General features: G+C 52.7%; 3 protein-coding genes across 3 annotated transcripts; 1 reads left to right on the forward strand and 2 right to left on the reverse strand.

The window, feature by feature from the left end:
• Positions 1-1614: 1614 nt before the first annotated feature.
• PG994_014084 (uncharacterized protein) lies at positions 1615-7112 on the forward strand (the record flags this gene model as incomplete). Its single annotated transcript, XM_066865493.1, has 15 exons — positions 1615-1854; positions 1910-2447; positions 2499-2731; positions 2782-3061; positions 3120-3203; positions 3254-3403; positions 3457-4247; positions 4309-4882; positions 4962-5085; positions 5154-5309; positions 5396-5460; positions 5535-5700; positions 5784-6323; positions 6435-6806; positions 6893-7112. 15 exons carry the CDS (start codon positions 1615-1617, stop codon positions 7110-7112), a joined length of 4533 nt encoding a protein of 1510 aa, XP_066708622.1.
• A 2319-nt stretch (positions 7113-9431) lies between these two features.
• PG994_014085 (mariner-Tc1 transposon family protein) lies at positions 9432-10121 on the reverse strand (the record flags this gene model as incomplete). The annotated part of the gene is made up of 1 exon (XM_066865494.1): positions 9432-10121. The coding sequence occupies one exon, from the start codon at positions 10119-10121 to the stop codon at positions 9432-9434; it is 690 nt and encodes a 229-aa protein (XP_066708623.1).
• Positions 10122-20418: 10297 nt separating this feature from the next.
• Positions 20419-21930, reverse strand: PG994_014086 (uncharacterized protein; the record flags this gene model as incomplete). The annotated part of the gene is made up of 1 exon (XM_066865495.1): positions 20419-21930. The coding sequence occupies one exon, from the start codon at positions 21928-21930 to the stop codon at positions 20419-20421; it is 1512 nt and encodes a 503-aa protein (XP_066708624.1).
• Positions 21931-22866: the final 936 nt, after the last annotated feature.

Genomic DNA, 22866 nt, shown 5'->3' on the forward strand with positions numbered 1-22866 from the left:
CGGTTGCACTCGGTTACATAATGGAATGGTCATATGCAATACTGTATACGAAGTGAGCACCTAAAAGGGGCAAACAAGCAAAATACCACCCTCCTTGATTATGACCCGTAAGCCGGCCATCTGACTCGGTCATGGGAAGCTATAGTACTGTGTGTATGCATGGTTCGACGGAGGCGCAGATACCTCGGATCGAGACGCTTCGCTAACCCCAGATTCGGTAGTTTAGCGGAAATCCACCCGCAGAAAACTCTTCCCTGTTCCCAGCCGGATGGGACCAGCGAGGATCGAGACCTTTCCAGGCACATTTCAGCTCACCTGGCCAAGATCATATTATGATGATGCGCACAATACTTGTCCTACGCTCGCCTTTCCTTCCTGTTCAGGACGGTAGGGCCGATGTATATGATTCCGAAAGCGAAGTATCGTGTACCAGAGCAAGACACTACAACATTGGAGCGGCCCGCCTTTGCCCCTGAGCGCCGGAAGCTGAAGCAACGGAGGCAAGGATCGGCGAGATAGGTGTTCGCGCAGGACGCCATGACAGTTTCGCCCCGGACGATCGGTTTGCACATGAGGCTTCCTAATCTTCAGCGACCATGAAAGCAGGTCGGTATATGTACAGTGACGCCAGTGGCTCGGTCAGCCAATATAGTTCGACACGTGCTGACAACGCCACTACAAGACCAAATTTCTTGATTTTACCAAAGGAACATACACAGAAGCTCAACGATGATGCAGGTGTGGTGGTGCTGGTCGACAAATCGGGGTTAACTCCTATACCGTTTCGCCTCGTAGCTGGACGTGGGTAGGCAGCCACCGTCAATAGCCGGCCAAAAGAGGTGGATGCCAGATATTTAGCCGCATGCGGTCAGCATTGCAAAGAAACGTAAATCTATAAAAAGAAAAAGAAAAGATGGGGATCGATATATGCAGGCTCGTGTCGTGGGTCGGCCGTACTAACGGGGGCTGACCACAAAAGGTCAAGTATACGCGAACCAATCATCCGCCCTACAGTTCCGCCTAGACCTAAAGACTACTGTTCCCGCCTTGGATCTACATGGATAGTAGAGATGAAAAGATGGGAGTTCCATCAATATCTTACCAAGCATTTGCTCATAAGACCCAGATCCAAGAAGCACGAATTATCCACCGCGGCTTGCACACGGTTCTGTCTAATGACTGCAGCATGCAACAATCCGGTTTCGCGGCGGGCGTCTCGGCTCTTCTTTGACGGTCATCCCAATAGTGCTCGATTCGATATAGCTGAAGTCCATCGCCGGGGTTCTAGCCCAGCTGCCAGCCCCGCCCATGCTGCCAAGTCCTGCGGGTCCTGAGACACCCTCCCTTGTCATCTAGCATCGCCGATGCGGTGATACTCCAGAGCCCCGGGTATTCCGCAGAGGTTGGGGTGGCTGAAAGTGGCATTGCGGCTCTGTAAATGGTGCCACCTCGCTCTCTACTGCTGATCTTCTGTCGCCAGCTGGCATTGACGATCGATCTACCTTCATCGCCGGGCCCCCCTTGCATATGCGTTCAAAGAAGTTGAATCTGCTCGAAATTTGCAAGATATATGCCTTACAGATTAGTTGGAAGTGACCAGATCGACCCATAACCATGGCTTCCAACGCAGATAGTACCTCATCCGCAATGAGCTGCCCCCCAGCCGTTGACGATGTCTTCGGACCGCCCGTTGATGAGTGTGCTCGAACCTTCGACTTCACTTTACTATTCGAAGAGACGGTCTTATCTATCCTGCCATCGGCAGTGTTTCTGATACTTGGGGCGATTCGCATAGCAACATTGTTTACCAGGAAATCTTGGGTCGGAGGCGTGATTCTTCGGACGATCAAGCTGGTATGTTCTTACGACAACTCTGCTATGGGTGATCCCAGAGCTAACTACTTTACAGTTGATCATCGGAGTTCTCCTAGCGTTTTCCGTTGCGTTACTCGCTCTATGGGCTGTCGGTGATGCATCGTCTCCCCAACGAACCAGGGCGACGGTCCCAGCCGCTGCGCTGAGCATGGTGGACTGCTTTGCTTTCATGGCCCTTTCGTACATGGAACATGGAAAGTCTTTGGGACCACCGCTGCTCATGGATACCTATCTCCTTATATCGATTCTGTTCGATATCGTGCGCATCAGGACTCTGTGGATGGCCGACACATCAAGGGCCATCTCAGCCCTTTTCACAGTGACGATGGGGTTAAAGATTGGTCTTCTTGCTCTCGAGGAGCTTCGGAAAGATCGATGGCTCGGTCCGGAAATCAAACAGTGCGGCAATGAGATTACTGGTGGGATCTTCACACGGACCCTGTTTTCCTGGGTCAACAGGATGCTGTGGAGAGGCTATTCCAGCGCATTGTCAGTTCTATCACTCCAAGACGTCGACCCGAACCTCCTATCGCCATCGCTGTGGAACAAAGTACGGCAACCTGTGGAGAAATGTAAGTAATTCCCACACAGAATGTCGTTATCCTCATGACTGACTTTCGCAGTGATTTCAGGGGATGAAAGATCGCTGTTGGTGGCAGTGTTTTGGGCGCTCAAGTGGCAGCTTTTCGCGCCAATTTTTCCCTATTTGATGGTGGTAGCATCTCAGCTTGCACAACCCTATCTCATCCGTACCATCCTTGACTACCTAAGTGCACCATATGATGGAACCGAATATCAAAACAACATTGGTCACGGGCTTATTGCAGCCTATGGGCTCATCTATCTCTGTATAGCAGTAAGTCGACTTCACATGGAACTGAACGGTTTCCCTAACAGGTCGCACAGGTTGCCACCGCATGGGGCCAGCACCTCTCCTATCGATTTACCGTAATGCTGCGAGGTGTTCTTGTGGCCACCATATATCGAAGGACGCTCTCTATGAGTCTTTCCGTCGCCGAAGATGCCACAGCGCTCAGTCTGATGAGTACAGACGTGGAACGAATCGTTATGGGCATGGTCCATATCCATGATTGTTGGTCAACCATCGTGCAGGTCGGAATTGCTATGTGGATCTTATATACGGAAGTAGGGGCAATTTTCATCGCCCCTATTGTGCTTGCTCTGGGTAAGACCGCTTATAGTCCATCTCCAGGCCGAAGTCGAGACTAATACCTGGCGTGTAGTCTGTACCTTTGCAGCAGTTGGGCTTTCCAGTTTTGCAGGCGCTTTTCAGGCGTCGTGGATGGAAGTGCTGGAACAACGAGTTGGTGAGTGTAGGCCGCCGCGAAACTGAGATCATCGCTAACACTCGATAAAGCCATTACATCCTCCTTGCTTGGCTCCGTGAAGTCAGTGAAAATGCTGGGTTGGGCGAAACGTTCCACGGAACTTATCCAGCAACTGCGACTGGCTGAAATCCTGTCGGCCCGCAAATTCAGGTTGATGCTCCTTGGAGTCGTCACTGTTTGTAAGTCACTATCCGAGTGCAGGTACAGTCCCGCTCTAACATGATGGTCCTAGCCTTTTTGCCTGTGACTTTGGCTCCAGTTCTCACTTTTGGCGTGGTGGCGGCGCAGTCTCACGGCGATAGCAATACCTTCTTGGGATCAAACCGCATCTTCACTACGCTCTCGCTGCTGGCACTCATCACCCAGCCACTTGACCTCATTTTTGCCTTTGTCCCGGAGATTCTAGCCGCCGTGGCGTGTTTCAAGAGAATCGAGAACTACTTGAGGCAAAGGCCTTCTTCAGCTCCATCTTCTTCGGATCAGGCGAACCCGGCGGCATCACACGAGACACTGTCTCACAAGTCCTCGGGTGAGGGCTCGAATGCGGATGGGTGGAACAGCGAGAAGCCGCTCCCAGCAGGGGAAGCGATTCGGCTGCAAGATGCCGCATTCGGGTGGTCGAGGGATGCAGGTCCCGTACTACGCTCGCTGAACCTGCGCGTGCCATCCCACGGCCTGACCATGGTCATCGGGCCAATCGCGTCGGGCAAGTCCACCCTGCTCAAAGGCATCCTGGGCGAGACCCCGCTGCGCCGCGGCGTCGTCCAGCTGGCCAGCAGCAATAGTAGTAATACTGCTCCACCCCTGCGCAGCAGCGTCGCATTCTGCGACCAGACGCCTTGGCTGGCGAATGAGACGCTGCGCGCCAATGTGATAGGTTTTTCGCATTTCGACGCAGCTTGGTACGCCACGGTGATTCGCTCGTGCGCCCTCGAGGAGGACTTCCAGCAGTTCCCTGAGGGCGACCAGATCGTCATCGGCAGCAACGGCCTTAGTCTCAGTGGCGGACAGAAACAACGAGTCGTAAGTGGTGGATTTGTCAGACCCGGCGAGGGGGGGTACCCGCCCCTACTAACGAAGCTAGGCAATCGCACGAGCCGTTTACTCGAAGAGGGATCTAGTGCTTTTCGACGACGTCTTCAGTGGTCTGGACATGCATACTCAGTCTCACATTATTCGCGAAGTCTTTGGTCCCGAGGGCCTGCTCAAAGCCCGAGGCACAACATCCGTATTGGTGACACATGCAGGTAGGGCCCCCCACACCTCCTGCAGACCTGATCCGGGAACCAGACTGACAGCTGCACTAGTCCACCTTCTGGACCACGGCGACTTCATCATCGGGCTTGATGCAAACGGTTCCGTCGTTGAAAATGGGCCTCGTGAAGATGTCACGAACCAGCAGGACTACTTGGCCAAGCTGGGCATTAGCCCGGCAAAGAACGACAGTACAGCTCAAGGAACACAGAATAAGTCCAAAGAGACTGAGCCTGAGCCAATAGCTGCCGTCCCCGACTCTTTACAGAGAACCGTGGATGAAGAGACTCGGCGTCTTGGGGACGGTTCTGTTTACAAGTTCTACTTCGGAACGTTTGGCTGGCCCAAGACATTTGTCTTCTTCGCCCTTCAGACAATTCTTGTTTTCTGTCTGAAGTTTCCAGGTAGGTGCTGCCCACACCATCGTGCAGGCCATGTATACATGATGGTCTAGTGAGTAATACTGATGGTGGTACACTACAGAGATCATTCTATCCTGGTGGGGCTCAGCAAACGACGCCGATCCCAACAAGTACAATGGAAAATACCTCGGCATATTCACAGCTCTCGAGATGATGGCACTAGTTGCCTTGGTCCTCACATGCGCGTACGTAGTGATATCCGCTCAACAAAAATAGATGCAACCTTCGTTTATTTGCTAATACACTTTGTCAGCCATGTGTTGCTGAGCCTGGCAGTCATATCCGGGGCCAAACTTCATTATACACTACTGAGAACCACTTTGAGGTATGCTTGCATCGTCACACAACAGCTCGGCAACCATTCCGCTAACGGGGGTTCTATTTCAGTGCCCCTATCACATTCTTTAGCGTGACAGATATTGGATCCATCACCAATAGGTAGGCGAACATCTGGAACGGTCAAGAGCCGCGTAGGTGACTAACATCCTCTACCAGGTTCAGCCAAGACATCAACTTCATAGATGCCGAGCTCCCGTTCTCGCTGATTAACTTTGTGACAAGTAAGTTGTCGGAGAAAAAGGGGAAAAGTAATGTGTATCCGTCGTACCAAGGCTAATAATCCCCGACCCGGCAGATGGATTGACAAGTCTCGCCCAAGCTCTGATGATCATCCCAGCCTCGACGTGGCTGCTGATTGGCTATCCCATCCTGTTCGGGGTGCTGTGGGTTCTGCAGAAGTTCTACCTCAGGACTTCCCGCCAGCTTCGGTTTCTGGACCTGGATGCAAAAAGCCCAATCTAGTAAGTGCACCCGCACATCCGCGTGAGACATGCATGGCACCCAAGTAAGACAGTACCCACTAACCGTGGCAAACCCCTTGCAGCGGCCAGTTCCTAGAGACGCTGGGTGGTCTGGCCACCATCCGGGCCTTCGGCTGGCAAGAAGACCTGATCACCAGAGCCGACGAGCGTCTGGACGCATCCCAGAAGCCGTTCTACCTGTTGTACAGCATCCAGCGATGGCTGAACCTCGTGCTGGATCTCATCGTGGCCGTGGTGGCCGTTGTACTGGTGGCCATAGCGGTGTCGCTGCGGAACACTACGAGCGTGGGTTTCACGGGTGTGGCCCTGTTCAACATTATGACCCTTAGCGCCGCCCTCAAGTCCGCCATCAGCAGCTGGACTCTACTGGAGACCTCCATCGGTGCTGTGGCCCGTATTAAGCGATATGAGGAGTCAACGCCCAACGAGAACTCAGCGGACGAGACCCAACAGCCCCCCGACAACTGGCCTACGACCGGGGCAATCACGTTTGACAAAGTCACGGCGACGTACAAGGAGGATGCAGAGAAACCTGCGATCTCCGACCTGAGCCTTGTGGTCAACCATGGGGAGAAGATTGGAATATGTGGGCGCAGCGGAAGGTATGGCTAATCCCCGTCCCCTACTAGTTTCCCTCCCGTCCTCTCAAAAGCCTGTCAAAAAGAAAAAAAACCAGTTCTTAGTGCACACACCGAACTGATTACCCGAAACAGCGGGAAAAGCTCCACATTACTGGCGCTCTTCCACATGATCAACTACAAGGGGTCCATCACCATCGACGGGGTGGACGTGGCACGAATGTCACGCGAGACCCTGCGGGAGCGGCTGACGGCCATTCCGCAGGACACCGTCTTCCTCGCCGGCGACGTGCGCTTGAACTGTGACCCGCACAACCGCTCGTCGGACGAGGACATTGTCGAGGCGCTGCGGGCCGCCCAGCTCTGGGACGCCATCGAGGCCAAGGGCGGGCTCGACGCTGAGCTTTCGGACTCAACGCTGTCCAAGGGGCAGCAGCAGCTCTTCAGTCTCGCCCGCGCTTTACTGGACCATTCTCAGATTGTGGCCATGGACGAGGCATCGAGCAGGTCAGTAAAAGAATCGTCATTTTGTCATTCATTCGTCCCTTGTTTTGTTCTGTTTACATAAGTACTGATATCTTCCGATTGGCTAGTCTCGATTCTGACTCCGAGGCACACATGATGTCTGTGATTCGCGAGAAGTTCAGGGATGTCACGGTGATAGCGATTGCCCACCGACTGGACACGATTACGGACTTTGACAAGGTCATCGTGCTGGACAGCGGCCGGATCGTCGAGACTGGGGTTCCGCGGGATTTGCTTAGGCAGCCGTCTTCAGTCTTTCGGGCATTGTACGAATCGTCGTCGCACTAAAGTATAATTAGCTTAAGGATTTCAGGAAAATGCTACGGTCGCAACGGAAGATCAGAGTGACAGCCGTTCTCTGTGCGATGAGTGGGCTGCGGGGTATGGCGTCGCATCCTTGGCGGACAGGATGACGACCCCCTACGACTCCCGGGCACCCCCTTGTCGCATCCAAAAATACATGACAGCTGTGTCGCTACAGGTACCACATTAGATTGCATCCGGATCCTTCTCTCGGATTTATCTGGTTGATGTGACGTGTTTCAATTTCCGTTGCGCCTGGTCCAGGTAACCTTACAGGCCGGATCTTTTTCTTGCATGCAGTACCGGCGCACGCCCAACGTTGGGTTTTGGGCCATCGCACTTGCAGCGTCTCACACGGAAAGTTAACAGATTGCGAGCAAGCGAGCCCGTCGCCGGCAGCGTGGCCCGTCCATTCAAGCATTGCGCATCCCAGTCGCCTTATCCAAGTCTGCCTCGACGGTTGGGACTTCTAAGACATGGCGCAACGGGATAATGCATGACGTGACTAGGTTCATCCATGACCACCTCTTCGGTAGTTCATTATTTATGGCCCTAAGCTAGTGCGGACACCAGCCCAAGAGTCCGGGGGTGACGGGTTTGTCTCATCATTAAGCGTTTGGATCAATAATAAGCCAGCAACGATTAATGTTTCGCCGGCGTATTTGGGTGTGTGTGTGTGTTTGTGTTGCCGAAGATGGAAAACGCTAAAACATCTGGCGCGAGCCTTACTTTAACGTCATGCAATATAAAAGTGAACGGGGAGAAAGTAAACGACAATTGCTCCATGGTTTCCTCATGTCGTGACTGCCGCCTGTTACTATTCGATCGTGAAGAACAATTGTGCCGCTCCCGAGGAGTCATCTTTCCTATGCGTGATGACCGGGGCTCGATTTGTCTACGCGCGCGTGTGCGGGTTGTAGACAGAGACAATCACGCCCCTGCTCCCAGCATTGCTGCCAAATCACCGTCGCATCCGGGCTGCACAACCACAAAACACCGTAACCAACGCAGCATCAATCGCCGAGGTTCAATGGGTCTGTGGGAAATGGAATGGTGCGATGCGATGCGAGGCGAGGCGAGGCGAGGCGATGACTCGACAACAACTCAAATGGCAAGGAGAAGAAACATGCGTGCGTGGTTAGTCGGCTGACCCATGCCGATGCCCGATGCCCGATGCCATGCAGGCGTGCAACAACAGAAGTAAAAAACGAACGACGACAACGGGACTGCAACGTGGGGAATACGTTACAGACAGAACAGACAACCGACAACTGACCACTGACGTTTGGTTTTCAGACAAATCAAGTAAAATCCAGAACGCGACAGCCGGATGGGGGATTTCGCCTTCGCTCACAAATCCAGTCATCATCATCATCATCGTGCCTACAGCTGACTCTGCGTCCCCATCAGCTGGCAAGCGACATATGCACGCTTCGTGTTGGCAATCGTCAAAATGCCCTTGGGCGCTCACCCTCCTCATGCGCCAAGGCGGCGAGGGCTGATGCTCTTTTAACATGTTTAGCCAGCGGCCCATGGCCCAAGCTGCCCAAGCTGCAGGCCTGGGGGGTGGCTCGACCAGCCAGAGGCCCTGCTTGCTTTAGCGGTGGGCAGGCCCCTGTTTTTCCTGACCGTTCCGCCGGCCAATCATCCGAGGGCAATATAATACCCTGTCACTTTTCATCAGCAGTCTGTCGGAAACGTCCTCGTAAAGGAAAACTGCAGAACCAGAACCAGCCCAGAGGCCTGGAAGGTGGGAGGAAAATCAGGCCATCATCGAAGCCACAAGACACAGCTCTGTCTGTTGTGTATCCTCCCGAGGCAGAGGGGAGGCATCAAATCAGACAATGGTCCACTATGTCGCCCAGCTCCTATCATTGGCAAGAGCGAGCAGGCAGCTTGGGTGACAATGAATGATCGCTGATCACAGCTCATCGGAGATTACAGTGCGGTGTATTCTCCGCCCCCTCAACTTGCACACACCTCGAAGCGATCTACGCGAGCGGCCCAGTCCATATACCGGTAAGCAAGAAACTCGCTAACCTTGAGACCGGCTGAGTGGAAGAAAGAAGAGCGGGATGAGGGGGTTTGATTAGAAGGACTCAATTGTCGTTGTGCTCACTGCTGTATGTAATAACTAACTATCGAAGCGCCAGCGTCCCGGCACTGGCTGCTTGAATATCCGGCTGAGAACGCACCACTGAGAAAGACAGACCAACGCCACGTTGCCAAACCATTTATGCGCCCTTTTCCCTTCCGAACCTCGCGTATCTATTTCGAGGTATTGCTCGGCTCGGCCCAAACAAATTACCAATGATATACGCCGTTCTCATAGGGTGTGCTGTTCATCAAGTCGATGTAGCCTCCGCCGATGCTGCTGCTGCTGCTGCTGCTGCTGCTACTGCTGATGCTGACGTCGCTGTGTTCCTCGCTGCAGCTCGTGCTGCTGCTGCTGCTGCTGCTGTTGCCCGGGCTCATGCCGCAGTTCCGTGCCATTTCTTCCAGCATCTTCTGCTTCCGATGCGCGTACCGTGACTTGAAGCGGCACTGCCAGCCCTCGCTCCACTTGGGCATGGGCATGCCCCTGTGGCACTCGAGCGTGTTCCACAGCTCGGCGCCCCTTTCCCGCAGCATGGCGCCCGAGACGGAGCCCTCGCCCGCGATGCTCTCGTACATGAAGACCCATTTGATGAGCTCCTCCTCCAGCGTCTCCCACTTCGGGGGCCGCTGCCGCTTGCGCGTGCCCGTCTGGCAGTAGGCCGGGTCGCTCGAGGCGTTGTCCAGGGGGTCGTACTTGTAGCTCAGGATCTCGCTTACGGTGCTCGAGTTGAGGTAGTACCCGTAGGCCTCCTGCCACCAGAGCGAGGCGTCGTTGTGCGTCTTGGGCCCGTCCTTGGTCGCGGGGTCGAAGAACCACTTGCGCAGGGCCCGGCGCTGCGTGTTCGTGATGGCCTTGCGGCTCTTCATCTTTCCGTGGCTCGGCTTGGGGAGGGACATGGCATAGGGTGTTTGTTATATGTGGCAAGGTCACAGCTCTCTAATATCCCGTAGCTTCGTTCTAGTCGCGTAGCTGCGTAGTCAACTCGAGATATAGCTAATAAGATATGTGTGCAATACTGGTAAGCAAAAGCAAGATCCCATACACCAACATCGAGAATTGGGCTTAGCGTTTGGACCATCTATCTCCTTCTTGCCGTAGCACCCACGAAGGAAAGGTGCCTTTAAATGGTGTTGACTCGATCCGGTCTTCAACAACCTGGTCACACGATAAAACGGCATGGCATCTATATTGCTCGACGGCATTGGCGGGACCAGAAGGTCACTCGCGACCCCATTCGACAGATGGCTGGCATGATGCTACCGGTTAGTGCCCTTGTGGTAGTGCATCTGTCGCCTGCTACCTCGAAACTCAAAACCCTTGTCGCTGTCTCTGGTAGCATAAACTGTCATGGTCCAGGGCTCAGATATGGTGCAGATCCCTGCCCAATGCATCAATGGAAATGCTGCGATGGACCGGCGGCTTGACCCGAACTCCACAAAAGGGCCCATGCTTGATTTTCTCCTAACTGTCGCGTGTGTGTGTATGTATGTGTAGGTTATTATGTGTTCGAGACTGTAGTAGGCCTACATGTTCAGCTGCCCAAATAAAGCGACCTCGTGCGCGTGCCCTCTTCTCCTAGCGGACGACCTCTCAGCCTCACAACGCCCATCGTGCTATCTTGACAGAAACATTGTCTCTTTCGAGATCGTGGCTCTTTCTCGACTCAGCTGATGACGTCAGGACTGAAATTCTCAGCGTGAGGGACGGGGTTTGGCAACCCTCAGCAGCAACACGGCACTCGGGTAATTCCTTCGCTCGCCACGCTTGAACTCTTTTCCCCCTTCGGCTGTGGCATCCATCTAGCTCAGCCCTTTTGCCAATGCGGGGCATTTTTTTAATTGACCTGCAGATGACGGACCCAAACAAGTTGCTGAAATTGGTTGTAGGGTTTTCTCTCTCTCTCTCTCTCTCCTCAGGTTTTCTTTCGCAAACACAACCCTCAGTCGTCGCATGCCTCTGTCCCCTTTTGGGGTCGGGTCTCGCCAACAGGGATGTCGTACAGGCCAAGCAGCAGAAATGGGGTAGCAACTGGCACGGTTGACACCACGTAGAAACCCCTAAAGAGAAGAATCGGATGAACTTCTTGTAACACAACCAAGACACTGTCAATATGCGCCATGTAAGTGGATCGTCCGTGGCATCCGCTCAACGGCACACGCACACACACGCACACAATACACACAGCGTCGTGATATCTTGCACGACAGTGGCTTGTTTTCTGTTTCCTGTCTTCTGAGACACCACTACAACATCCGTTCAAGGCCGAGATTGGAATTAGCAACGGCTGCCTGCATCGGGCCAACAGGATCTCAGCCCTTCACTGCTCGCTGTCTCCCTCTTAACGGTCACCGGTAAGCGCTATTGCATTATTGAGTAAGGGTCTTGCGTTAACCGTGCTTCGGCCACTGCGACTGGACAATTCGATTTTTCTTTTGGTTAATATGCAGCCGTTGTGGACGCCACGATGTGACGGCGGGATGTAGGTATGTCTGAGTGTGTGTGTGCTCGACAAGTGTCAGGCAGGGACTACCTTGGGACAGCCATGATGCCATGCGAATCAAAGGACAATACAGAATATAGTCTACTTACCAAACAGGTAAACGGACTGGGGAGGGTCGGTGGTCGGGATCTACAACTAGATCCTGCCAGGGGCTGAATCGATTCATCCGGGGGGTTCAGCCAACCTAATGGCTGTACTTGCCCAAAAGAGACAAATCCCCGAGTGAACCTCTCTCTTTCCAGCACGCCGCCCAACGTGTCAAAGTCTGGTTTCTCTTTGCTTTTCCCGCCTTCTTCAACGGATAGCGACTTGCATCCCGTCTGCGCATAAGAGACAGTTTCTGTCTGTGTAAAACGCCTCTGGTCAGGATGCTGCTTCTCCTGACAGGCAGGGCGTAACGTTATGTGTCATGGCTGCTTGTCCTACATTAGCCCGGTCGCAGAAGGGGGTACAGGGGGGACAGGGGGGTGGAAAAAGCAAGCAAGTATGACCAAACTTTAACGCTCTCTGTTGCCTGCACTTACATACCAATAAGCAATCAGCCGCCACGTTGCAGTGCTCCGCATTCTTACGACCCTGTGGCGCTATGCTGGTCAAAAAGCAAAAGCACTATCCGTCGAGAGCCCAATGGGAATTCGAGGAAAGTCGAGTCGCTCTCGGACATAACACCACCCGTTCGTTAAACTGGCTCTAATGGTTCTCGGTGAGGCGAGCAAATAAGCATCTCTGGATGAAGCCGCGTATATGTCGATCGTTATACCGTGCACTGGGGAGACTAATAATAGAAAGAAGAGATATAGTGTCCACTCAGCCCGTTTTCTGCGAAGAGAAAGACGTTTAATATCGAAAGTCTGCTCGCACACAACCTATGAGGGGGTGGGGAGATCCGGATGGAGCACACTTTTTTCCCTGCGGCGGGCCCCCTTCTCCGGTTTTTCCCTTGGTTAGTTCGAGTTGCCGCGCGATGCAGCGATATGTAAGGAACTTGCTGCATGCCGGACCATGGCGCTCCCGTGGACTGTGGACTTCACGGCTTCTTCCCGGAGGCGAGGATCTCCAGCGAAAGTCGCAAACTATGGCCTATACTGCTGACTCTCCATTGTCTCGGGGCACAAGACAAGCATAGGCAATACAGTCATAAATCGCGTCAACAGGTGAGCGAGACATATCATCCCTGTTTCCTCCTCCCTTCGTGCAAATGTTGGCGAAACATTCCACCCGGCCAGCGGGAATGGCACGATGATGGTGAAGAGAACACGACAAATCAAATAGATGGGAGGCAACAGCGGCTGACCCCGTCCACTGCTAGCCATCTGATGCAGATGCCGTGATCATCGTGACCACCTATTTGATCTTCAGATCCTGGAAATCCGAGTCAGCCCTGGCCTGTATGACGGGGCACCTGAGACCAGAGTAGACTTCGCTATGCGGCCGCCACTCGGAAGACGGACGGACGAATGACATAGACGCACCATGCCATGCGGAGGAACCCCAGTCTCGCATCGCTTTGTATTTCCTCGGCTATCCTGCTTGCAGCGGCTGCGTGCGCTCTTGGTCTGCTGATCCGGGTGAGCCACCCGGCCGGTGGAACGGAGGCAATATCTTGCATGCGTACATGGCCCTACGCCGCCCAGGCTCCCATGCAAGTGAAAGAACTGCGCATCAGCTGGGACTAGGACCGCCCCCCGACACTCACTTCTTGGCCTAGACCCATCCGGGGGGTTGTCTGGGTCCCGTCTGCATGCACGTCTGTTTGCCCCGTCTCGCGCTCCTCTCTTTTTGTGATGGCCGCCGCCAGTAGTCTGATGTATATGACGACGATCTTTCCTTGATCGACGTCACTGGAGTCATCCTTTCCCCATTCTTGACTCTTTTTTGTTTCTCCCTCCTGCAGGTAAGATCCTGACAAGAAATTGCAATAGCTATTGCCAATGCCTCATGCAGCAAAAATGAGGGGCCAAGAGAGGGACAGAGAGAGAGAGAGAGAGAGAGAGAGACGATAGTGGGCCTAGCCAACAACTCAATTCGAACGGCTCCACGAATCGGGGAGATCGAAGGCGAGATCCGGCTTTCAGCTACATCGAGTGTCGATCCCGAGACGGGCGCTGCCCACGATGCGATAACTGCCGCCCACTGATCGCCGTCGTCATCCACATAGCAGCAGCAGCCTAGGGTGATCATCTTGAGACCTTGCACGAGGTGGGTGGTCGGCGACCTAAGCCTGGATGCCTCTGCGCGTAGCCCTTTCCTTTGCACACTGGATGTGTCGATGTACTCGAGAAACAAAGCGATGTACTCGATACAGACCTCTCAGCAACAGGTACTCCACGACCATCTTCTCCACATACCTCGTATTCCCCGAGGGCCACTAAGAGGTGTGACCACAAGAACGAGACATCGCCACCGGTCGAGAACAACGGAAGTGGGATTTCTGTTTTGGAAGTGATTTGCTTTGCCCATCAGCAGAGCTTGAGACAACTTTGAGGTTGCCCAGAGCCGACATGTGATGATGATCGAACCCTCACCCGCGCCGTGGGCCAGGTCATCCTTTTCCCAGGCCCGCCCTCCTCAGGGTTCCGCGATGCCTACATCGCAGCAGGGCTCAGAGTCGAGTGGTTCGACGTATCAACCACGAAGGAGGACTAGCCAGGAGGAAGTAAGACGGTACCTCCATGTCATCGGTTGCGTAGGAACTTAGAAGCGAGTGATAGAAGCGAGTGACATGTTTTGACTGTGCCCGACAGACCCCCTTCTGAGAGATAGCCATGTTCAATTAGTATTCTGGTTCCCGCCACCCTATTCCAAGAACTCCCTCAAGTTCCTAGATTCCAATTGAGGCCTCCCATCTATGATGACGATGATGCTGCTCCTGCTGCTGCTGCTTTGGCTCTTGGGTGTTGCCTGATGGTTTCTTCTGGCGTAGGATTGTTGGCCTTTCTTCAGCCAAATGGGTGTAAGCCTATGTAGACGCGTGAACAGTTCAGTGGTCAAGGGGCATAATCCCACATAGGGGGCCAATGTCGTATGCCACCGTTGTAGAATTCGAATGATAGTCAAAGCTTCCACGACAAATGAAGAGAAGTCAGGTCTTTTTGTCCAGCCCATGATGCCGCGCGCGAGGTCCGAACTGTTTATAGGTACTAGAGCGCAAGCCTCCCGGTCGTTTCTGCGTGAAGCCCCTATTCCTGTTGGTACAACATATATGGATGTGCATCTTTGGCGACCTTGAATGCTTTCCGTACTTCTCCATCACATCCTGAATGGTTCCGTGCCGTACCAGGAATGCAAAGACCCTATGAAACATTAGTTTCCCTTGAGCGTGAGTGAGGCCAGGCTCCGCTGACGGCTGAATACGGCTGTGACATGTTCGAAGCTCAGAGCCCGAAACGTGTGTAGCGTGACCGCCGGTGTCTTCCTTTCGCATCGATCTCTTACTTCGTGCCTCTTGTCCCCTCGTATATCCTTCGAACCTCGGCGATGTAGAAATAAGCATCTGGTGGGACCCCATAGGAGCCGACATGAGCTCCGCCAATCACTTTCTGAAATTGAACCCTGGTGCCCGTGTATATCCCGAATAGCCCTTGGCTTCTTTAACATCTAGGAGATTGCTCTGTCCTTGCTCGATCTGGTTGGTTGTCAGTACACCCCTCGATGCAGCAACAATAGTGCCACGGCCGCTGGAGGTGAATAGGGTATCCAAAGGTCCAATCCTCTTGTATTTGACCGGCTCTTCATAGGGTAGAACCCCTTTTCATGAACAGACGCATGGTTTGTTCAGAGTGTTGGTGATCCGGTACTTCAGCGCGCTGGCTGCGCCGTTACCCTCGACCATGAAAGCTGGTTATGGGAGGCATTCGCCGGCGCGTGGAACAACGCAATACTATGCCATGTATAGCATGATAGGACAGTGACGATATTTGGTGTGATGTCGATATTAACCACAATGATGCGCAGTTTCGTTCCCTTCCAGTTTCCGCCACAAGTCAGCCAAGGAGCAACAATATACCCACAATGAACAGGATCTCCTCCTATAAGCTTTTTGTGATCAACAGCAAGCCACGACAGAAAAGGAATTGTCATGGCAACCCTTGTGATGAGAAAGAGGATTGAGCGCACCATCCATGTGCCAGTATGCTCCTTTTACCCCTGAGTACGACCCGAATACGCTTATCGTCGGTTGCGCTCGGACTTATACCGGTTGATCATATAGACCGGGGGTTGTTATTGCAAAACTTGATTCGAGCTGGACGTCCGCCATTAAAAAGGTTGAAGCAAAGCTGATGAAGCGTGTTTTATCGACCGGGAGTGTATATTCTTCGCTGTTGGGACCGGTGTGGACGGCGCGGGGGTGGTGTGGTAGTATTTTGGATGTAACAACGCGGCTGGCTATATAGGTCGACGGTGGGAAAAAGTGGAAGCCAGGGATGGCCGCGCCAGGGCAGTGGGTCGGTAGTATAGCTTCATGCGCGGCTATATGCGCCGTCGATTGAGTTCGCGTCTCCATATTTTCTTTACTTTTCTCTCCCGCCTTTTCGGTTGCCCGTGTCTCGGGTCCCAACAAGGAAATGTTGAGCCAATGTTTTTCTGTGGTGAAATATCGCGCTGCGAAGCAGCTGATTCAAAGGCAGGCAAACGTAATATTATATGAAGAAAGCAGGCGCCGGCACGCACTATATTGCCGTACCCCACTTGGTCACACGTGCTATGCGACTGTTCGGCGAACGAAGGCTGTGTGACCTGACCGGGGAATTCTTCTCGATGTAGGCGACAGCACGCTCATCTGTAGTCGTCCCAAACTCTAAGTTGGTCATATGTGATGGAACAAGTCTCGTGTGGGTACGTTCCCGTGTGAGTGGTCGTACTACCGTGCGGCCGACAGCTCGAAGGAATATTTGCTGCTATGCAGTCATTCTCGGCCTGCACCAAGCCTACTTCTGTGCTTGTCAGGCAGGCTGTCTGGTTAGCTGCAGCCGGCCACTGCAGGTGGTGAGAACCAAGAGGATCATCCCGCTGCTGTGGACGGGACAAGATTCTAATAAGTAACTGGAGGACCATGAGATGTATTATCCAGGCCTATCCTCCAGTAATAGCTGTCGTTGACGCTGGCGGGTGTTTCACTTCACACCTATCAAACTCTGTCCCAGTCAGTTCCATAGCCATCCACTTCGTTCCCCAACTGTCGGTAAGTACTAATGCTCACCGGCTTTTGCTTTTTTTTTCGTGTTGCCTTTACCGAATCGAGGTAATTAGCCTGACGACACGATGAGATCCAGCGTCGTATCCTGATGGTTACGAGAACAACATCTAGTTCCTAGGGTATACCTCCGACGGCACAACATCTAACATATACCAGCAATATGATATGACTTGAGTTTTCATGTTGCAAAGGGGGCGCCCCTAAGACCTGGCTCAGTCCGATGTCGCTGTCACGGCTAATTCAGTTGCCATCCTAGACATCGTAGAAATATAATATTGCTGCATACGCGCGCTGTCACATTCATCATGTCATACATACATCGTTCGCTCGGGTGCAACTTCAATACATAGCCTGAATGCACTGCCCTCGCAATGCAATGAATGTCTGGAACTGTGGGCCATTGAGCCTCAAGCCGTCTTTATTGTATCCATGGGAAAAGAAACAGTATCAACTGTCGTGGAGCTTGCGCTCTGGTATATGCACATGGGTGGCACCCGAGGAAACAATGGTGTTTAGATTCGAGCACATGAAACCCATCATTGCCGTTCCTAATCGGGACTTCTCTCGTTCGTCATTGGTACTTGGCACAGGGAATTCAAATCCATACCTCCGGAAACCAGAAGATATTTCGAGCAGCGAACACCTGTTCGTTGCCATGCGGCTTCCCGAGACACGCATCTGATCTATTGAAACGAACATTTCATGGCCAAAAGTACGCTCTAAAGATGGGGCTGGATCAGAGTCACGATGGAGACCGACACGAACCCCCATCTTGGCCTCAGGCGAGCCTTAGAATCAATCCTACTGTCCTGCATGAAGAAGTTTGACGCTGGCATTCAAAACATAGGCTAGGTAGTATCTGTATGCGCCGATGGGACGACGGGCAGGCCGAACTCCTCCTCGACACTACGTTAGCCGCGACACTGCAATGAATATGCCCCATCACGCCAGTATGATGACCACCGTGATATGCATATCTCCAGCGTGGGGAAAATATGCTCAAGCGCACACACGGGTGAGCTGATTGTGGCTTCACCCAAATCCAAGCCCGTTGGCCGTAGATCGCACAAAAAAAGGTCAAAGCCCAGCCCATTCCTTCGTATCCGAAGTAACGGTCAATATATTGACCGCTCTCTCTCGGAATCCATGTATTCCTCCTCGAGCTGCGCGTGGCGGCTCATCTCTGTCTGGTTGCAAAGCCCCCGAGCGAAAGCGGCATTGAGAAGATCAGCTGTCACGCAGCAACCTAAGCGGCTAAGTCATATCAACGTTTCGCTATGCAGGATTGTAGGACTCCATCGCGGGCAAAAGGTTGAAGTACGTAAGGGAGACCTTCCGGGAACCCTCCGGCCATCGCAGCCTATGCAAGTAGCTTGAATTGTCGTGAAGTAATCTGCGTAATTGAGGCCTTTCGGCTACACCGAGGAAGGGACAAGTGTCGATTCCAACACTCCATGCCTGAAGACTGAGATCGTCTTTCTGGAGACCGTAATCCCATATCTCAAACTCGATATTGCTGCCGATCCCGGACGCCCCTCTCTGGGTGTTCGTGATCGACGCCCAGCACTCTGGATTGATTGATAAGCTGACAGAAACCCCAGATGAACTGATGAAGTACCTGCACGCCAAAGCCGTCAGGCCTGCAGACTGTCGATCACTTGTTCGAAGTGATCTCCATAAGCGATGATCCCGCACTCAATGTCGATCACCAAAGAAGGAAGCCGAATCGGGAATACCGATGCTGTTGTGCGGAATTGATGATGATGATGATGATGACCATTGCATACAATAAATACATGCAGCATAGAGTCAGACGCTGTCATTCAATGAAAACCTGCTGTCCTGCAGCGGCTATTGAAAGTCTCTTCCCTTTAGCCACATATGCCGTCATCGACGGTTTATTACGTGCTCGGCGACCGCATACCTCGACCTCGACCTCGACCGCAAGGGTTCCGGATCCTTCTCCGGTGCACTATTGTTCAATAAATTTACCAGCTTGACGCATTGTTGATCAATTACTCTTCGGAGAACGGAACTGACCCATAAGATAAACTGACGCAAAACCTCGTTATAGCTGATGCCAAGCGGACGGTGCCGCATCTGCCGATTGGTGACGTTTTGCTCGTTATAGCGGCTACGATCCACCTGCCAGCCGTCCTCCTGGGGTTCGGGCCGTGATCATACGTCAGCACGAAACATCATCGAAGGGGTGATTTGGCAATGCGAAACAGCAAGGGTTATGGCCGTGCCAGTCCTGGGTTACAGGCCATGGCTAGATACTGAACTCTGTTGATCTGCAGCGTGATGAATCAAGATCGTGTCCAATGAAGGCAAAGATTGTGAGGGCTATGATGGCGAACACGAGATCTAGCTTGCGTGAACCGAAGGTCTATGCAGCTGGCTTTTCTTTCCCTCTATATCCCAACAACACCGTACGCCGCGTGATATCCCAGTTCAAAGGAAATACCAAATATAGATTCAGGTCGACTGAAACCAGTGGAGCAAGCAGTGTCGTCCACATGAGGCACCCTCAACCGGAGGGACTGGAATGCACAATGTAGACTACCGCAGCCCATAATCGACCGTTGCCGTTCAGTGAGAGCGCGAGCTTCGTTCATGTGTAGTACAGAGTTTGAGCGTGATCAGCGAGTTGGTCAGGAGGCGAAGAGAAAGGGGGAGATTACTAGGCAGAGGATTCACCGTCGCTCGGACTCATTTGCTTTTCAATCGAGTAGTCCATGGGAATTAACTCTTGCTACCATTGCCTATACTACCAGAACGCTTGAAATTAGAGTAGCAAGATTGTCTTAATCGTTCATGAACTCATCTGCTTGTCATTAGGCTTCTAGCTGTCCCATCTTGGAAAGCATACCGTATCACGCAGTTTGTGGGTAGCCAACTATACAGCATTGAAACACGTGTCCTGCAATAGACAAATTGAACATAGTCCCCCGTAAGAGGCTGAGGGCAGTAGTTTGGGAATATGTGTCAATAGACGCAAGTTTACGCCGTTTCCCATGCCGTGATGACCTGTTGCAGCAGCCAAAAGCATCTCAGGGGCAAGAGCATACATCTATCACCCCACAAACAACCCAGTGAGACAACTAGTCGTTGGAATATGTCTTCATGTAGCCTAACAGGGATTACCAGAAGCTTGGTACTATGGGTCGCTTAGCCCCGACGACACGCACTCAGCATCCCCTTTCCCATGGTGGGTATCAACGTACACATACGAGGCTACCCAGCGTGGCACCATTGTTGGGCATAACATATATATATATCGTGGCTCACCCCAGACTTGCAAGCACCACGGAGGATCAGAGTCGAAAGTTGTGGCGAATTAGGTACTCTCAACTCCAGCGGCTATCACAAGCGACATCAAACCATGCAGCGCCCACGAGCCTGCATAAGTTCTACAGGAAATTTTGATTCACACATGGTCAATTCATTATGGGATTTATCAGTCTTCCCCTTGTCCTACATTTGTTGAGCAGCCCTATCCCTGAGTGAGGCTACTGAAGAAGGCGGCATCGACACCTTGAAGGACCCAATCGTCCAATTCGGCATCCAAGCCAGGCACTAGAAGGCGAAAGTTCTCCGTCTCACGGGTATACAAACTCGCCGTCAAAGTTGGGTCATCCTCCCCGGTGATGTCGGACGTTTGAGCTGTCGGTTCCGGCGGGCTGAGGTGGTCAACAAAGGATGGTACCGTTTGCCAGTCCGCATTCGTAGGTTGGGTAACGGGGATTCCGTGACCAGGACGGTCGTGGGGTCCCTGCAACTGAAGGTTGTACTGCCCTGGAAGGGCCGACCGTGGAGGGGCGTCACAGCGGGCGACAAGACTAGGTACAGCGTGGTCGAACTCGGCCGTGGTTTTATAGCCTCGAGAGTGCCCAATATTTATGGTCCCAAAGTAGGGAATCTCTACGGACAACTTCACGCCAGGAGAGGTGCCATGGGCTCTTTCACCCATACATTGAGACTCCGGAGCTGTGGCGACGGTGGCATCTGAAATAAAGGAAGACAAAGAAGGAGAAGAAGCGGTGACATGGTATTCCCTGCCCGAGTCCGAATCGCTTTCAATCTCAAGGAGTGGCCTGAGCAGCTCGGAGATCTTGTGCGCCACTACGTCCTTGTTGAGTGCAGCCATGTCGTCCATGATCCCGAGGGTACGCTCGATCAGTCCGCGGTCACTCAGCCGCTGGTACCGGAGGACATGGAAGACACTGGAGCCACTGGCGCTGGTATGGTCGGCTTCTTCGCGCCGGCGTCGGCACTCAATGTGCGCCAGGCACAGCGTCATGCTGGCCGTGAGAGTGATGAAGTCAATTCCGCGGCAGTACGCAGTGCTTTCGTCGGAGGCGCGGAAGGCAACAAATTGAACTAGGATAGCGCGACCGGCGATGGCAGCAGTCATCTTGCTATAGTCATAATCACCCAGATTGGTGGCAGAGGGCTGCTGCAGAAGGTAGGGTAGGTGCAGCTGTATCAGGAGATGATGATACGTGATCTGATTGACGAGACGCAGTGACCCCTGAAAGTCCTCGCTGACGTTGTCGGTCGCGCGAGAGCAGAGGCTATCATCCGCCCACCATTGGGACGGCATGCCGGCGGCGGATTCCTGGAGCAACGTGTCGACTTTCTGCGTATGCGCTAGATCGAGTCGCTCAACGCCTCTTCGCTGCAGGATTAGGCCAGAAGCAACTCCCAACATACGCTCGAACCGCTCCAAGTCTGCGCAGTCCGACAGAGCCTCGGGCGTGGCGAAGACATTCTCGAGACTGCCTTGCGGTAGGCCCAACATTAGCGACAGGTAGCGGTCAGTGAGGACCAGGCGGAGCCACATGAAGCCAGGATCAATACGCTGTCGGCTTGCGTTCTCATCAAGATAGGCACCAGTCGCCGATGAGCTGGCTCTCTGGTGTATACCCAACATCTGGGCGATTGCCATGGCTTTGCGGTTGGTGAACCACGCCCGTCGCAAGTGACCACCATTGTTCGAGTACATACTCTCGATCATAAGGCATTCAACCCCCTCAATCGAACTGACAAGCTCATCATTGCTCGTCACGAGTCTTGAAGCAGTACTGACAAGTCTAGAAGCAAAGTCATAGTATTCCTCTCTGCGATGCGGGCCTCGCGCGGTATGATTCTGTGGAATACCCTGTAGCCAAGAGGCCTGTTGAATGGGCTTTCGTACGTACGTACAAGTGGGTTCCGGGTTCAATCGGGGTTATATTGCTGTATTCTGTTGTTCATGTCTATCTCCCATGCTAGCTGCGAGTGGCATCTTATGCCCCTCTTATTAAAACAAAAAAGGGGTTCGTGCGCGTAGGCACGTGGCACCCCTTTTGGAGTAATATGGAAAACCTCAGTTCCTGCTGTTCCAACACTGGCAACTTTTTATTTTAACGATAGACTTGGCCAGCTCCTCCTGTTAGGACGAGTCTTCCCGCCGTAAGGGTCTCGTACGGATAGGTTGCGCCAATCCGGTATTCGGTACCTGCCTGAGCATTACAGGTGATGCTGTACCTTCCTAATATTGTTTTTATCAAGTGGCAGGTTCCCTTGACTGGTTATTCCAGTTATCCGATAGTAGTAACGGGAATGGGGGAAAATTATCGTGCGCCAACGCGTATTCCTTCCCGCTATGAATTAAAAGGAACGGTCCAGAAGTAATGATAGTGGCAGGTGCGCGCCCTCGCATACTGAATTGCGTTACACCCTATTAAGGATTAGTAAAAGTAGTCCGATAAGTAAATATTTCGTCGTACGTAAATAACTCGTATAGTTTAGATCCTTTTCTTATTTACTCGCATAACTATTATCCTTCCCTCTCTTTTTTTCGAAGCATTATGCGAAAATAAAACGTATACGTATATACGAATTTATAAATATAGTTATAAAAAAAAAGTAATTATTCGCACGATGTTTAATTAATAAA

Source organism: Apiospora phragmitis (genome assembly GCF_038363925.1).
Source record: "Apiospora phragmitis strain CBS 135458 chromosome Unknown utg000013l:1.0-2965645.0:1.0-2969333.0, whole genome shotgun sequence".
Taxonomy (NCBI): domain Eukaryota; kingdom Fungi; phylum Ascomycota; class Sordariomycetes; order Amphisphaeriales; family Apiosporaceae; genus Apiospora; species Apiospora phragmitis.